This window comes from Salvelinus alpinus, chromosome 9 (genome assembly GCF_045679555.1).
Source record: "Salvelinus alpinus chromosome 9, SLU_Salpinus.1, whole genome shotgun sequence".
In the NCBI taxonomy this organism is placed as follows: domain Eukaryota; kingdom Metazoa; phylum Chordata; class Actinopteri; order Salmoniformes; family Salmonidae; genus Salvelinus; species Salvelinus alpinus.
Window position 1 is genome coordinate 22,506,009 of NC_092094.1, and position 17,164 is coordinate 22,523,172.

Here is a 17,164-nt window from a genome sequence, read left to right on the forward strand (position 1 = left end):
TACGGACTGGCAACCCTGAAGAGGAGGAGAAAGTCTTCCACTGCCATCCACGGTGTGGTGAGTAATTCAGCCGTAATCCCCTTTTCTCCTCCTTTCTCCCTCCCCCTCTCCCCCCTCTCCTGTGGTTCCATTCATATTCTAATCACAGCTTTCCCTTCTCCAGCTCACAGGCACTCCATCAGAGCCCCCAGCCTCAGGCTTTGCACTTTTACTTCCCCCCTTTGTGGCCAGCGCTCTCCTCCGAGGCTCACTAAAATAAGGTTGCCTCAAGGAGAGAGGGAGTATGGGGAAAACTGAAAAAAAATCACACTTGTGCCATTTAGGACTAATTTCTAGTGTGTAGCTGATCAAATGTCGATGGTTTTCGGTAGGCGACTTTTTTGAGAAAAAAATTAAAAGCCATCTTAGCAAAGATGGGGGATTGAAATGAGAAAGTGATCGTAATGTGTGGAAAAATACAATCTAAAGTAAAAACCTAATCATGTGGGCATGTCGGAGTTCCCAGGGCCAGTGGAGGAAGACACAGTTCAGAAAAGTTCTGAAACTGGCCAACAAGTGTTCATAGGAGCTGGGACTTTAAATAAGAGGGGTTGGAGGAGTGTGTGTGTGTGGGGGGGTGGGGGGGGGGGGGGGTATAAAAACGTATTAAATGCTATAATGGAAGACGGGGAGGCCACAGTGCTAGGATTGCGTAGATCTAAGCCTCTTTTTTTCTTGGGGAGGGAGCCTTTCTTATTCAAAACAGACCCACAAAAGGCTTCCAGTGAGCCTTGCCACATCCCCATCTGACTCGAGGCCATTCATCAGCCTTCCGAGCCTATCAATGACATGTCCCCATCAGGGCTGCTATAAAATCAGACCCTTTCCCATGAAACATCAGCAAACATTTTGACGGGTCTGGCTTTCCCCCCCGCTGGATTTCTGGAGTTTCTACCCTCCTCTCCCCTCACCACCTCCCCTCACCATCACCACCGACACCCACCCCTCTTTCGGCGGAGCCCAGAGCCTCACCATCTCCTGCCACGGATAGGCAGTGGTCACGGGGAAGCGGAGCCAGACAAGGGAAGACCTACTGAGGAGGGGGAGCCGTACACAGAGACATTTTCTTGGAGGAGCCAGTTTGCCATTGATGGGAAGAGGATGCATTGTGGGCTGCTGGAGGAGCCTGATATGGATTCCACAGGTTGGTCCTGCTGTCCTGCAACCCTGCAGCTTTGCCTTGACTTATCGGGATGCATGGGGAACCACTCTATGTTGTGGATCACTATAACTGGGCCCCTGGGAATTTGTGACTTTCTCTACAACCATTTTAGAGAATTTTTTTGAGTGAATTGTTGATGAATGCATTTGTTGTTAATGTGAGGGATTACTCACCATGGCATTGCATTTGTTCGATTTTGGTTTCTTCAGATGTCAACAAAAGTGGCCTTGTGGATTTGTGCCATTAATTCATGATAAATCTATACCAACAATAATACGGTTTTGAGGGATGGTTTGATTATGGAAGGACATTAGGGCCTTTCATGTGTGCCACAACCTTTATTAAGGAGCAGTAATTTCAACTCTTAGACAGCCCTACATTCAGCAATTTAATGCAATCTCTTTGGGGGAAAAAAAATCTTCCAAGCCTTCGAGGCGCATGTAGCCTGTGATGCACCTGTTTCTTGTAAACGACTTCTTGGGGGAAATAAGCTGCCAGTCCAGTGAGGTATGGTGCCCGGAGCAGGATAAAGTCGCATGGCGTGACGCAAGAATTAGCCTAAAGTAAATTCAATTAAATATTAAAAACTACATATTTACGGTAAAGTAATGAATGTTGCTGCTTTAGCTAAGAGTTTTTCTACTTGGGCTCTCAATCTAACTTCCTACCGAATAACTGTATTATAGGCTCATTTATTTTACTTTATTGAATATTCATCAGGGAGTTTTTTCCCCTAATGTTTATACGAATTCACTGTCTGGTGTTAAGTTGGTTAACATGAAAGAGTGTATTCCTTAAATACATTATCAGAGATCCGTTTCGTCCATTGATTGAATTTAATCCAGTTATTTAGAGCTCTATTTTATCTGTGCTCATGGCAAATGATTAAATTACAGCCTAAGGATAAGTGCTACAATAGAGAATTATTGTCACCTCAGTGGACTAACTTCATCAATGACTGGGGAAACCTATTTGAAGTATCAGCTAGGCAAATGCACAAGACATTGAAATATGTTACAAGTCTTCCTAATAATGTATTTCAATTAATTGTAATAATTGGTCTAATAATAATAATTAATTATGTTGATTACAAATAGGCCAATGATGATGATGATAATAATTATAATTTTAGTTTGTTAATTTGATAATACTGTTAAACTTATGCCTATATGGAACTGATGACAGCGTGTTCTTTGGTCAACGATGTTAGGTAGCCTTACCATAATTTTCTGTTCTTACAATTAAAACCTAATGCCTGGCCTTATGCTATTGAATATAAGAGCCTTGCAAAGATCAGAGTTGATAAATTAGGCATAGGCTACTCTTTTTATTTTATTCATGAGAAAAAGCATTCTAGCCTACTTTTAGGCAATTTATTCTAACTGAGCATGTCACTCATCAGCCAAAAGGTGTCTGATATTCATTTATCCTAAAAGTTCGCAGTCTCTAAACGTTTCTATTTCCACGACATCTTCTCTATCCCCTTCTGATGGGATGGAACCTGTATATCATTAGATGGAACAGGTTGCCTTGCCAACAGTCAATCCTGGCAACTGCTACTATGGTGATTGCAGTCATGGCGGGAAACAGGATCTACAGGACTACGATAAATATACGTTTTTCTGTCCCAAGAAAGGACACCAGTTGAGCTATTTCTACGTAGAAATTAGAATGGGACAAAGGCTTCTGTGTCGCTCGCGAGGCTGCTCTAGCAATGAGCGCGGGCTCAATTGGGGCAAGTGTGCGCGCTTGTGTCCACCCAAGAACAATGAAGGATTCCTGCCGTTTTGGTGAAAACATTTCAAATAGAAACACAGCTGCGCTAACACCCCCACAATCGATTATAGTCGAATATCCCTGTCACGTATTTTTTTGCATTTGGCAACATTTGTCTCAAAATGTATTTACAAAAAAGCCACCTGTTGCAGATGCAGCTTGAGTAAAGTATACTTTTGATAAACCTATCCGAATATGATTGTTAGATCTTGATTTATTTAGTCAACTTTTGTATAATATAGGGCCCTTTATTGATTAGGGCCAATAGAGTAACCAAATATTGGACAAATCATACCACCACCCAATAGTCGCCATATAGACCTTTAGCCAAATGAATAAATAGGCTATGCGAATTAATCTTTATGTGGGCCATAGAAATGAAACCTACAATTGTAAATTCCTGTAGGCTTTTCTCTGATGTGTGGGCCATCTTGCATTTTTCTAGAGAGCTGGATTGAAAGATGCCTCAACGAGAGCGAGAGCAAGCGGTATTCCAGTCACACGTCCCTGGGGAATACGTCCAATGACGAAAGTAAGCAGTGACCGTGTAACGCTTTAATGTTGTATTACTGCAAGTCATAAAGTAATGGATAAATATATGTTGAAATAATCTATTGTCATAGGCCTAAAATAAGACTCCTATTGATTAAAATAAATTGATATTTGAATATAATAAGGTGCGCTATAATAGGCTTGGTGCGCAAATTATGGCAAAGGTTAGTGTTTTTCACTTGTAGACTATGTTTGGAATTTGATCAAATAGTGCACACCTTTATTTACAAAACATCACAAAACATGTGTCAATAAGATGTCCCTGATAATCCACTGATTTACATTAATCATAATATTGTTGCACAATAGAATTGCTGGATAAAGAGAGAAATTATAATTGTTTTTGTGTGCTGCATCAAACTTCAACCTTTTCGAACCCTGTTCAGTTTAGATCAAAGATATCTGTTTTTTGATCTTCACAGCAATTGATTATTTTTTATATATATTTTTATTGCCCAGTACTTAATTGAAGATATTGATTTGAAATAGTTGACACGTTTCTTTTTTGTCTATAAAAGATGAGGAGAAAGAAAACAACAGGGCTTCTAAACCCCATTCAACACCAGCTACCCTACAATGGTAAGTGTTGGTTATAATTCACCTCTTTCCCAACCTGTTTATATAATGTTAATCCTAAAGCTCTTATTCTAGAGCTGTAATGCTGAAATTTAATGTTCTCAATGCATAAACTATACAACATTTATTTTCTATTATTTGGGGCATTCACAATTTGGCTTTTTGTTTGTTGATAAAGTTTACAAGTGCATTTCCCTATTTTGTTTTTATATTGTCTGATGCTTAATGATTGTATGCAGTCTCCTCATGTAGGGTCACATAATTTGATCATGTAAAGATGAAGGACAGAATTGTACCTTTGAGCAGCACCTTTTGAGAAGAGAACTGTCAACTTTAGCGAGCATTGTGAGGGTGCTTACAGTTTACATTTACAATATGACATGGCAGGCCGCTGTTGGGCTGGAAGGATGGTTTACTAAAAAGGCTTCTTCACCAAAATAGCAGTATCTGTTTACCTTCATAGAACCAGAGACTTGTGCATTTGCACCTGTTATGTTCAGAAGATAATAATATGTATTAGACTCAGTTAAAACAGGAAGCTGGCTATATCAATACATTATTCTTCTTTTAATAATTTGTTGTCTATATTTGATATTGCATTCCCTCTGGTGGAAATTCCACACTGGTGAAATACTTGACCAGTCTCTTCCTTGGAGACGTCATTTTCATGTGACTTTCGTGGAGGCGCGTTGTTTTGTGTAGTGTTGTTGTCAGACACATATATTTCAATTTAAATAGACATACCTGGTCTACACAGACAGTCTGAGTCCATGCGAATATAATGTAGAGGAGCGTTGTAGGTCCCCAGGGATTACACAGTCCTTCACACTTCAACAGCAGTAATGGAACTTCCCATTTTCAACTCACTTCTGAAATGGCCTGCTTTATTTTGGTGTATTGCTTGAGGCAGGTGTTCATGAGAAATAATGTTGAGGATCCTTGTAAAATATTCATATTTTACGTTGCTCTGAAATTTGACAGATGAACGAACAGTCTTTGCTTTATTTTGCACTCAAAATACAGGTGTATTTAGAGTTATTGAGTAATACAGACATCACGTTTCTTTTTATGTTCACGAGATGTTAGAAATAGCTTTTCTTATCATACTACATTTGGTAACATACTGTATGTATATTATTAAGGGTGCTTGATCACAACTTTATATTCCCAAATGTATCTATTTTTCTATTTATTATGGGAGCAATTGATAAGTGTTTTCTAGCACTTTGAAGCTCCTCTCTCACACTGTAATGCTTCGTTTTGTGAGGTATTTAGGCTATACAGTAGAGACATATTCACTGAACTGATGGTTGTAGTTCCGCCTATCCCAGATGGTATAAAATATATCCACATATGTACTTTCACATAGTAGCTCCTAATTCAGGTTCGATTATTTCTCTAATCTCGTCCACTAGTAAATAACCTGCCCTTGACTGAATAAGAACAGGAGTAAACTTGATAACAGTTTATTTTGATACCGGTAGATACTGTAGATGCCAGTCTAGAGATGTCTTTGTGGTCTGTACAGAGTCCATGTTATTCTATGGGGATTGATTGACAGGTCTGCTTTTCACCTACAGGCTGGAGGAGAACTATGAGATTGCAGAAGGGGTTTGTATCCCCCGCAGTGCTCTCTATATGCACTACCTGGACTTTTGTGAGAAGCACGACACACAGCCTGTCAACGCCGCCAGCTTTGGGAAGGTAGGACACAGTTACTGACCACTTTAACAGGACATTTAGGAGGGACTGTTTGATTGAGCCCAAACTAATTTTGTGAACATAATACATCACAGAAAGAGTACATGAAATGGTCCCTTTGGTGGAGTAGGTTATACGTGCTTAGGAAGGTTACCATCTATCAGTATAGTAAAACATGAAAGGGAGAAATAAGTATAGCATTGAAAAAGTATGCCTACTGATGCATGTAGATCAGTCTCATGGCTTGTTACGGTGTGTTTGAAAAGTAAAATCCACATGTAGTTATTGGGAAGCAACGGAACTGCCCACTGATGGTTCCCCTGAAAACCGCTAGATGGGTTACACAGCGAGAAGAAACATGCTTGTCTCTGTTCCCACAACCCAGAAAAGCCCCTACCCACATACTCCCAGCCACCCCCCAACACCCGGACCTAGCCCCCCCCCCCCATCCATCCTCCACACCACCCCTCCCCAGCTCCTGTCGGAGGATATTGAAAAAGAGAAGGGGCCTGGATTAATGTGTAATTAAAGAAAATTTGGAAGGGTGAGATGTTGCGGAATGTTAGATCAGTGGCTAGAGCAGTGTGGGGTGTCCTTTAGGAAGGCTTCATTGATTCGGGACAAAAAAACGAGTGAGAGCCCCGCCTGCCTCCCTGTCTGCTCATTTATCAAGCGGGGCCTGACAGAAACTTCACAGCTTGGCCTCTTTTTTCATCCCGCACAATGGAAAGCTCCACTGTTTGCTAAAGTTTCTGTACCAGGAGCTGGACCAAGGAGCCAATCTCATGGACAAAAAGAAAGAGAGAGAGAGACAGAGCGGAGGAAGGAGGAGAGGGAACAAGAGGGAGAGATTTTGGAGAGGTTTTTAATGTAGAAAAATAATATCCCTGAACGTGTCAAAAATGGATGGCTCCCAAAGCCTTTTTCTCCCACAGCCAGTGGAGACCTCCCTGGGGTTAAGGCTCTGGGAACTTCACAGCTCTTCACGTCTAGAATAGACCATACTTTCACTTGATTCATTAATATGTTCAATGTGGACTTTCATGTCATTCTGTATGAGCTGTACATGGTTAGAAATCATTCTGGATAGGGCAGTTACTTCAGCCGCTAGCTGAGATAATTGTGGACTTTTAAGTGTACAGTATCTCTTCCCTTACATCTACAGTATGATAGCACTGTCCCAAGAGTGAAAACACATTTTTATCAGGTGCTTTACATAGGGGATATACACATACAAAAACATGAAGAATCTCACAGAGAAAAAATCAATGATAGACTTATTCTAATTCTCTGATTCTAACAGATTATTAGACAACAGTTTCCACAACTGACCACAAGAAGACTGGGCACCAGGGGCCAGTCAAAGTAAGTCAATGTTGTCTCCTACTTTTCTTTCTTTCTTTCTGCACACTGGTTTTGATTTTTGTGTTTCACTATTGAAAGAGGAGTATCATTGTGTTAGTGGAGGGCCTGTTTTTAATGATTCTTCAAGCCGGTAATCTTCACCAAGTCTATGATTTGAGGACGTTACCTCTCAAAATCACATGATGACAAGCAACTGTCTCACACCCTGATGAAGAGTCCTTAGCTGAAATGTTGGTTATGTAAATCCACAGCAAGGAGAGAAGAGTGTGCAACTTTCTTTTCCATTTCTACACCTCTCTAACTGTCAACTATCCCCTATAGGTACCACTACTATGGTATCGCTGTGAAGGAGAGCTCCCAGTACTACGATGTGATGTACTCCAAGAAGGGGGCGGCGTGGGTGAACGAGACAGGCAAGAAGGAGGTCATCAAGCAGACAGTGGCGTATTCACCACGCTCCAAACTGGGGACGCTCCTGCCAGAGTTTCCAAATGTCAAAGACTTAAATCTGCCCGCCAGTCTGCCAGAGGAGAAGGTAAACAGGACTCTAAAACGTCCCAGACCCACAACCCCCTCCTCCCTTATCCAACCAACCCCTCGCCCCCTCTGGCTATCCCCTTTTATCTGCCCTGGACCTTCACTGACTCTGAGTTTAGAGAAGAAGGACCTTGAGGATTTATTTGCTGCTGGCTCCTCACTAACTCTTAATCTTGTGGGGAGATAATAAGATCCAGACAAAAGACAGCCACTAACAGTCTAGCTTTAAATGAGGAGGCCATGATTTTCAATGGTTTGTCAGTTGCTGAACTCTAAAGACGGTTTTATGTAGTTTTGGTGTGTGACCTGTTGCAGGTATTTATTGGTGCCGATGTTTTTGGATAGGATTTATTGTCTTGTTTTTCGTATCAATCCATTGATGTATGATATCACTTGAAAACACTAGCTATACTGTGCGGTAGACAGTAGAACCCAGTTCTCAGATTAGAATGTATCTTAACTGAAGCAGCATCCTGGTCATTCACTAAGACTATCACTAGGAAACAGTATGTGCCTTTGATCGAGAGCTTGGTACTATGGGTTCTATCTGCAGGAATATGATTCTGAGATAATTGGCTTTAACATTCGGAACACTCCTTGGTTTGAATGGTGGCAGTGATTTTTATCTTGTATTCTTTTGAACTTAACAACATGAATTGGGGTATTTAGAGTACTATATAGGTAGAGAACATTGAACAGAACAAGGCTATGTCAATAGCTCAATTTTGACTAAAATGCAGATAGAACCTTATACAGACTTGGACCACGTTACAGCCGTTCATTTATACTCAGTCTTCTTTATGTTTTCCCACAGGTGTCAACGTTCATCATGATGTACAGAACTCACTGCCAGAGGATACTGGACACAGTAATACGCGCCAACTTTGATGAGGCAAGACACTTTTCATATCTGTCCATCTTTTGCACCTTTATTTACCAGTCCCATTAAATGTGACAGGACTTTGTCTAGGATTTTTTTTAACTGTAAAACTTAACTCTCTTGTTGAATGTGGTCACAAAAAATTATTACGAGCTAAATGTTCTTAGACTTCTAAATGAAGATACCCCATTTTCATGAGAATCGGTTTAGTTCTTACCTAATCTCAGAACACTGAACCAAATGTGTTGTGCTACCAGTCTGTCACAATAAACTACTTCTAGCCTAAATGTATCTCATTAGAAAAGTTGGGTTAGTGTCTTTAGTCTCTTAAGTTGTATTGTACGTGACGTTGAGAGAATGACCCTCCTGTCTTGGGTGTCTCCAGGTCCAGAGCTTCCTGCTGCACTTTTGGCAGGGCATGCCCCCGCACATGCTCCCTGTCCTGGGCTCCTCCACTGTGGTCAACATCGTGGGCGTCTGTGACTCCATTCTTTACAAGGCCATCTCTGGGGTTCTTATGCCCACCGTCCTGCAAGCACTGCCTGATAGGTGAGTGCCTGTTTAGTGTAGTGTAGCTCTTCTCCCTTCCCCAGCAATCACTGAAGCCACAATCCTGAGTTTTTGTTTCATTCCATTTCAAATTCATAGACATAGATATAAATGCAAAGACTGACAGTCCATGAGATCCACATAATTGTTCTAAACATATTTGACATGCATATTGTTTGTTTAAAAAGACTGAAACGACATGCACTGAGTTACAGTCTCTATAGAGAAAAAGGGCTATGAGGAAAACTTGACTTTTACCTTTGTGTTATACAACCTTGGTTATTTGTGATGTAATGTAGATTTGTTCCAGTTTGACCCAGGTGATCCGGAAGTTTGCCAAACAGCTGGATGAGTGGCTTAAAGTAGCACTTCACGACCTGCCTGAAAACCTGAGGAATATCAAATTTGAATGTAGGAGTCTGCATTGAAAAATACAGTCGTTACTCTCCTGGTTTTATGACAACGATGATATACTGATTCTTGGAAAAAGGAGAATGCACTAATTTTAGAAACAGGTTTTAATAAGCAAATGCTATACTGTAGAAAACATAACAGTTAATATTTACTCTCCCTTTTATCCACAGTATCTAGAAGATTTTCTCAAGTTCTCAAGAGGCAGACATCTTTGAACCATCTATGTCAGGTAGCTATTTCACTGAATAAATGTAATGAAATCCATATGAAAATATGACTGATAAAGGTATATGCAGTGTGTATCACTATCTAATAATGTGTGTGTTTGTTGATCTGTCTCTGGGCAGGCGTCACGGACGGTGATCCACAGTGCAGACATCACCTTTCAGATGATGGAGGACTGGCGGAACGTGGACCTGAACAGCATCACCAAGCAGACACTTTACACCATGGAGGACACATGGGAGGAGCACCGGCGGCTCATCATCAACTGTAAGGCCACAAACACGCACACATGTACGGATGCAGACACACAAATGTACACACACACACACAATCCCTGTAGTAGCATTCACAGTAAGTTACGTTTAGTTCAAAAGCCTAGAATCCACATTCCAAAAAACACTATTGTGCTCCAATACTTTTAACATAAATTGCTTGCTCTCCCTCATAGCATTGTAGGAGAGAAATGCACTTCACTCCCACACACACAGCTGTCAATAACACACAGTAGATGTCAGCCATTGGACAATCATTCCCACGGCCAGGAAAGTCAAGCCTTAATGATGAAGGCTAAAAGGTTAAGCAAGTTGACTCTACTCTGAAACACCCCGTGGACCATTTCAAATTCGTTTCAGCGTCAACCCCCTCAAATGGCCGTGCTAGGGTCACAGTTCACAGATTGGCATAAAGAGGCCATTTCCACGTCCCACTCTCGTTCTGTTCTATTAGACAGAGAGAAATTTTGCACCATTTTTAAACATTTTATTTCACCTTTATTTAACCAGGTAGGCCAGTTGAGAACAAGTTCTCATTTACAACTGCGACCTGGCCAAGATAAAGCAAAGCAGTGCGACAAAAACAGCAACACAGAGTTACACATGGGATAAACAAACGTACAGTCAATAACACAATAGAAAAATCTATATACAGTGTGTGCAAATGAAGTAAGGAGGTAAGGCAATAAATAGGCCATAGTGGGGAAGTAATTACAATTTAGCAATTAACACTGGAGTGCTAGATGTGCAGATGAGGATGTGCAAGTAGAAATACTGGTGTGCAAAAGAGCAGAAAAACAAAAAACAAATATGGGGATGAGGTAGTTAGATGGGCTATTTACAGATGGGCTGTGTACAGCTGCAGCGATCGGTGACTATGACAACAAATAAGACACAGCCTCATATACAAGACATACTGTATATGCTGCTGGTTTTGGTAGTTTGATTGATTTAAGTAAGGGTAGTTTAGGTCCATAGTCACACACGACAATTATTCAACCTCTTCATTTGATCCAAATTGTTATCTGCCAAGACTCCGATTTGTGTAGACAAGTATGGAGCTTTCTCCACCAGTTACAAATATATGTCCCCTGAAGGATGACATAGGCTATGTGTTGACAAACTGTGGCTAAATGCAGCTCTCGTCTCCTTCCTCTCTCAGTGTACCAGGAGTTTGACCGTCTGTTGGAGGAGCAGTCTCCTATAGAGGCCTACATCGAGTGGCTGGACTCCATGGTGGACCGCTGTGTTGTCAAGGTCAGTTGAGGATGTAAATACTTCATATAACTCAGCAAAAAAGAAACTTTTTTGAAAGATAAAAGATAATAATTCGTAAACATCCAAATAACTTCACAGATCTTCATTGTAAAGGGTTTAAACACTATTTCCCATGCTTGTTCAATGACCGATAAACAATTAATGAACATGCACCTGTGGAACGGTCGTTAAGATACTAACAGCTTACAGACGGTAGGCAATTGAGGTCACAGTTATGAAAACTTAGGACATTAAAGAGGCTTTAATAAGACTCTGAAAAACACCAAAGGAAAGATGCCCAGGGTCCCTGCTCATCTGCGTGAACGTGCCTTAGGCATGCTGCAAGGAGGCAGGAGGACTGCCGATGTGGCCAGGGCAATAAATTGCAATGTCGTACTGTGAGACGCCTAAGACAGCGCTGCAGGAAGACAGGATGGACAGCTGATCGTCCTCGCAGTGGCAGACCACGTGTAACAACACCTGCACAGGATCGGTACATCCGAACATCTCACCTGCGGGACAGGTACAGGATGGCAACAACAACTGCCCGAGTTACACCAGGAATGCACAATCCCTCCATCAGTGCTCAGACTGTCCACAATAGGCTGAGAGAGGCTGAACTGAGGGCCTGTAGGCCTGTTGTAAGGCAGGTCCTCATCAGACATCACCGGCTACAACGTCACCTATGGGCACAAACCCACCGTCGCTGGACCAGACAGGACTGGCAAAAAGTGCTCTTCACTGACGAGTCACGGTTTTGTCTCACCAGGGGTGATGGTCGGATTCGGATTTATCGTTGAAAGAGTGAGCGTTACACCGAGGCCTGTACTCTGGACTGGGATCGATTTGGAGGTGGAGGGTCTGTCATGGTCTGGGGCATTGTGTCACAGCATCATCGGACTGAGCTTGTTGTCATTGCAGGCAATCTCAACGCTGTGCGTTACAGGGAAGACATCCTCCTCCCTCATGTGGTACCCTTCCTGCAGGCTCATTCTGACATGACCCCCAGCATGACAATGCCACCAGCCATACTGCTCATTCTATGTGTGATTTCCTACAAGACAGGAATGTCAGTGTTCTGCCATGGCCAGCGAAGAGCCCGGATCTCAATCCCATTGAGCACGTCTGGGACCTGTTGGATCTGAGGGCTAGGGCCATTCCCCACAGAAATGTCCGGGAACTTGCAGGTGCCTTGGTGGAAGAGTGGGGTAACATCTCACAGCAAGAACTGGCAAATCTGGTGCAGTCCATGAGGAGGAGATGCACTGCAGTACTTGCTGCAGCTGGTGGCCACACCAGATACTGACTGTTACTTTTGATTTTGACCCCCCCTTTGTTCAGGTATACACTATTCCATTTCTGTTAGTCACATACAGTATCTGTGGAACTTGTTCAGTTTATGGCTCAGTTGTTGAATCTTGTTATGTTCATACAAATATTTACACATGTTAAGTTTGCTGAACATAAACGCAGTTCACAGTGAGAGGACGTTTCTTTTTTTGCTGAGTTTATATAAAAATCAAATCAAAATCAAATCAAATTTTATTAGTCACATGCGCCGAATACAACAGGTGTAGACCTTACAGTGAAATGCTTACTTACGAGCCCCTAACCGAGAGGTGCACACCCCTTTTAACATCTAGGGTGCATCATTAGAAAACTTCCAGCCATCATCTTTAGGCATGTGCTTTCTACTATGGCTACTGTATGCTGTAGGCTAATCATAAGTGGAAACTATAGAAAATAATTTATTCAATTGCCCCCTAAAATGTTCCACAGTGATGTTTGTTTTGCATTTACCAAGGCCATTCTGGACCGTTCATGTGTTATTTTATTGTTGAAGTATATTTGTACAGCAAATCAGTAAGGATTATGGCCCTTCAGAAAAATAACCATGCATTTTAATGGCCATCTCTCCATGACTTGCTGACGCAGAGCCACATTCGAGCTGCCATCCTAGTTAATGCTGTCTTCATGGCTCCCATTTGCGGCCATTATGCTCCAGATATGGGCTTGTAAAATGTGGTTGCCATGGCAACATCACGGACTCCCCAGACAATGGTTCAATGAGAAGGTGTGTCCCCCGGGGCAAATTAAATAGTTGACTTGTTGACATGTTTTTCGTTCCTGAGGGTTAAGCCCCAATACGGACCCAGTGGTTAATTCTCTCCCCCCTCCCTCTCCAACTCTTCCCTTCCCTTCCCCCTCTTTTCTCATGGAAATATCTCCTTAAGGTGGCAGGAAAGAGGCCCGGGTGCCTGAAGAAGGTGGCCCAACAGTTCCTGCTCATGTGGTCGTGCTTCGGGACCCGAGTCATCCGGGATATGACCCTCCACAGTGCGCCTAGCTTCGGTGAGTGTTGAATCTAGCATTGGGCTGGGGCATGTATCAGCCAACACCAGGAAAATTGTTTTTAGGGGGTTATGTAATGTTATTGAACCATATTTCTGGTGTCATGAGTGTCAGACAGAAGTTGCCTAGTTCTAGTTTTGGTCCAAGTAACTAAAATAGTTTGTGAAGAACATTGCCCCAAAACTGCACCAAAACTTACTGAACTGAGTTATTTGAATATACTACTATGCATGTAGGTCCAAAAGTAGTTTAAGCCCCTCCCCCCATTTGGGGAAATAGGAATGTTTTGCGCAGACTCAGCCTTCCGATGTTCTCCCAATCCAAAACAGGGAGAGCGTGGTGGTAAGATGGCTGCCTTGCTGGTATGGCCCCCCTAGCCTTTACTTTACTAGCTAGCGGTGCATGACCAAGGCACTGAAAGAGATAGGGGCTGTAAAAAAGAAAGAAAATGGCTTCCCTTCCCCCTCTTCTCCTCTCCCCTTCAGGCTTGTCTGTGAATATCAAAGCCACAGCTGGTTGCAATGTTTTGATAAAGCAGCTCTCTGTGTGAAAACAGCTAATTAACAATGGCTACCCCCCAGCCCCCTCTTCCCCAATGTTTTTTGTTGTTGTCTTTTCCAATTTATGACCAGGCAGTATTGCACTCCTCTGTTCCCTGAAAAGCCGCTGGTGTTTATTATGCACACGGTGGCTGGAGTGACCAGCACAATGTCATGATTGTGTCACGCTCCTTTCCTTCTCCAGCCACAATCTCAGTCATCTCCCATACCCGACCCAGGGGTCGGCCATCATATTTGGGGCAAGGACTTTGTACCAGGAAACAAGAAACAGCCCCCCTGTCTCTTTTAATGACAATGACCGCCCAGTCGTTCTGCTCCCTCACACTGCCTGTTGAGTTAGGGGTGCTGCTATGAGGCAGTCTGTCAGATGTTTGGAAGGACTAGTAACCCTCTGCAACCAGTGTGATTATTATTATTTTACTCTGCTGGTCATCTACAGTATGAACGTTTGAACATCTTGGCCATGTACTGCTATAATCTCCACCCGGCAGAGCCAAAAGAGGACTGGCCACCCCTCAGAGCCTGGTTCCTCCCTAGGTTTCTTCCTAGGTTCCTGCCTTTCTAGTGAGTTTTTCCTAGCCACCCTGCTTCTACATTTGCATTGCTTGCTGTTTGGGGTTTTAGGCTGGGTTTCTGTATAGCACTTTGTGACATCGGCTGATGTAAAAAGGGCTTTATAAATACATTTGATTGATTGATCAATGAAACACACAGTCTGATCTTTCAGGCTGTTTTGTAAACTGTGTTTTCAAATGTATAAGTGTGTGTTCATAGCTTTGAATGGATGATTTCTAGGCCCACAACCACAGACAACACTCAAATACACTGCACATCTTAGAATCTTCATTTGAACTTTATATAGCTCATTACTTCCCTTTAAAATGATTAGACTTGTTGGTCGGATGATAGGGACACTGATCCATCCTGGCAAGGACTGTTTCCTTAGTTTCTCTCTCTCTCTCAATTCAATTTCAATTCAATTTAAGGGGCTTTACTGGCATGGGAAACATATGTTTACATTGCCAAAGCAAATGAAATGGATAAACAAAAGTGAAATAAACAATAAAATAAATGTTACACTCACACAAGTTCCAAAAGAATAAAGACATTTCAAATATCATATTATGTCTACATACAGTCTTGTAACGATGTGCAAATAGTTAAAGTAAAAATGGGAAAATAAATAAACATCAATATGGGTTGTTTTTACAATGGTGTTTGTTCTTCACTGGTTGCCCTTTTCTTGTGGCAACAGGTCACAAATCTTGCTGTTGTGATTGCACACTGTGGTATTTCACCCAATAGATATGGGAGTTTATCAAAATTGGATTTGTTTGTGAATTATTTGTGGGTCTGTATAATCTGAGAGAAATATGTTTTTCTAATATGGTCATACATTTGACAGGAGGTTAGGAAGTGGCAGCTCAGTTTCCACCTCATTTTGTGGGCAGTGTGCAGATAGCCTGTCTTCTCTTGAGAGCCAGGTCTGCCTACGGTGACCTTTCTCAATAGCAAGGCTATGCTCACTGAGTCTGTACATACTCAAAGCTTTCCTTTATTTTGGGTCAGTCACAGTGGTCAGGTATTCTGGCACTATGTACTTTCTGTTTAGGGCCAAATAGGATTCTGGTTTGCTCTGTTAAAAAAATATACATATTTCCAATGTGTCAAGTAATTATATTTTTGTTTTCTCATGATTTGGTTGGGTCTAATTGTGTTGCTGTCCTAGGGCTCTATGGGGTCTATTTGTGTTTGTTAACAGAGCCCCAGGACCAGCTTGCTTAGGGGACTCTTCTCCAGGTTCATCTCTCAGTAGGTGATTGCTTTGTTATGGAACGTTTGGGAATCGCTTCCTTTTAGGTGGTTGTAGAATTTAATGTCTCTTTTCTGGATTTTGATAATTAGTCTCTCAGCTCGTTCACATCTTTGTGGAAGTTACCTGTGGCGCTGATGTTTAGGCCGAGGTATGTACATTTCTTTGTGTGCTCTAGGGCAACGGTGTCTAGATGGAATTTGTATTTGTGGTCCTGGCAACTGGACCTTTTTTGGAACACCTTTATTTTTGTCTTACTGAGATTTACTGTCAGGCCCAGGTCTGACAGAATCTGTGAAGAAGATCTAGGTGCTGCTGTAGGCCCTCCTTGGTTGGGGACAAAAGCACCAGATCATCAGCAAACATTAGACATTTGACTTCAGGTTCTAGTAAGGTGAGGCCGGGTGCTATAGACTGTTCTGGTGCCCTCGCCAATTAGTTGATATATGTGTTGAAGAGGGTGGGGCTTAAGCTGCATCCCTGTCTCACCCCACGGCCATGTGGAAAGAAATGTGTGTGTTTTTTGCCAATTTTAACCGCACACTTGTTGTTTGTGTACATGGATTTTATCATGTTTCCCCCCCAACACCACTTTCCATCAATTTGTATAGCTGACCCTCATGCCAAATTGAGTCAAAAGCTTTTTTGAAGTCAACAAAGCATGAGAAGACTATGCTATTGTTTTGTTTTGTTTGTTTGACAATTAGGGTGTGCAGGGTGAATGCGTGGTCTGTTTTACAGTAATTTGGTAAAAAGCCAATTTGACATTTGCTCCGTACATTGTTTTCACTGAGGAAATGTACGAGTCTGCTGCATATCCCACAGTAGTTATTGGGATCAAATTTGTCTCCACTTTTGTGTATTGAGGTTATCAGTCCTTGGTTCCAAATATTATAAAATGCAAGAGCTGAGGATGATGTTAAAGAGTTTAAGTATAGCCAATTGGAATTTGTGGTCTGTATATTTTATAATTTGATGTAGGATATCATCAACACCGCAGGACATTTTGGGTTGGAGGGTTTGTATTTTGTACTGTAGTTCATTGGAGAATCCAGCGCATTCTGGTAGTCTTTAATAGCTGATTCTAAGATTTGTAATTTATCATGCATATGTTTTTGCTGTTCATTCTTTGTA

At 41.9% G+C, this 17,164-nt stretch overlaps 1 protein-coding gene across 3 annotated transcripts in view; it reads left to right on the forward strand.

Annotated features, from left to right (window-relative positions):
* The first annotated feature begins 700 nt into the window (after nucleotides 1-700).
* Nucleotides 701-17,164, forward strand: part of LOC139584501 (transcription factor RFX4-like) — a 32,785-nt gene continuing 16,321 nt past the window's right edge. For 2 of the 3 annotated variants that reach the window (XM_071416445.1, XM_071416447.1), the window contains exons 1-13: nucleotides 704-1,183; nucleotides 3,423-3,509; nucleotides 4,048-4,108; nucleotides 5,686-5,809; nucleotides 7,110-7,171; nucleotides 7,493-7,706; nucleotides 8,523-8,600; nucleotides 8,974-9,137; nucleotides 9,448-9,548; nucleotides 9,722-9,780; nucleotides 9,899-10,043; nucleotides 11,211-11,305; nucleotides 13,540-13,657. In XM_071416445.1, the coding sequence (XP_071272546.1) occupies nucleotides 1,141-1,183; nucleotides 3,423-3,509; nucleotides 4,048-4,108; nucleotides 5,686-5,809; nucleotides 7,110-7,171; nucleotides 7,493-7,706; nucleotides 8,523-8,600; nucleotides 8,974-9,137; nucleotides 9,448-9,548; nucleotides 9,722-9,780; nucleotides 9,899-10,043; nucleotides 11,211-11,305; nucleotides 13,540-13,657 (1,351 nt within the window). In that variant the 5' untranslated portion in view covers nucleotides 704-1,140. Of the gene's footprint in view, nucleotides 1,184-3,422; nucleotides 3,510-4,047; nucleotides 4,109-5,685; nucleotides 5,810-7,109; nucleotides 7,172-7,492; nucleotides 7,707-8,522; nucleotides 8,601-8,973; nucleotides 9,138-9,447; nucleotides 9,549-9,721; nucleotides 9,781-9,898; nucleotides 10,044-11,210; nucleotides 11,306-13,539; nucleotides 13,658-17,164 lie in introns of all 3 variants that reach the window. The other variant, XM_071416448.1, reaches the window with a different exon arrangement.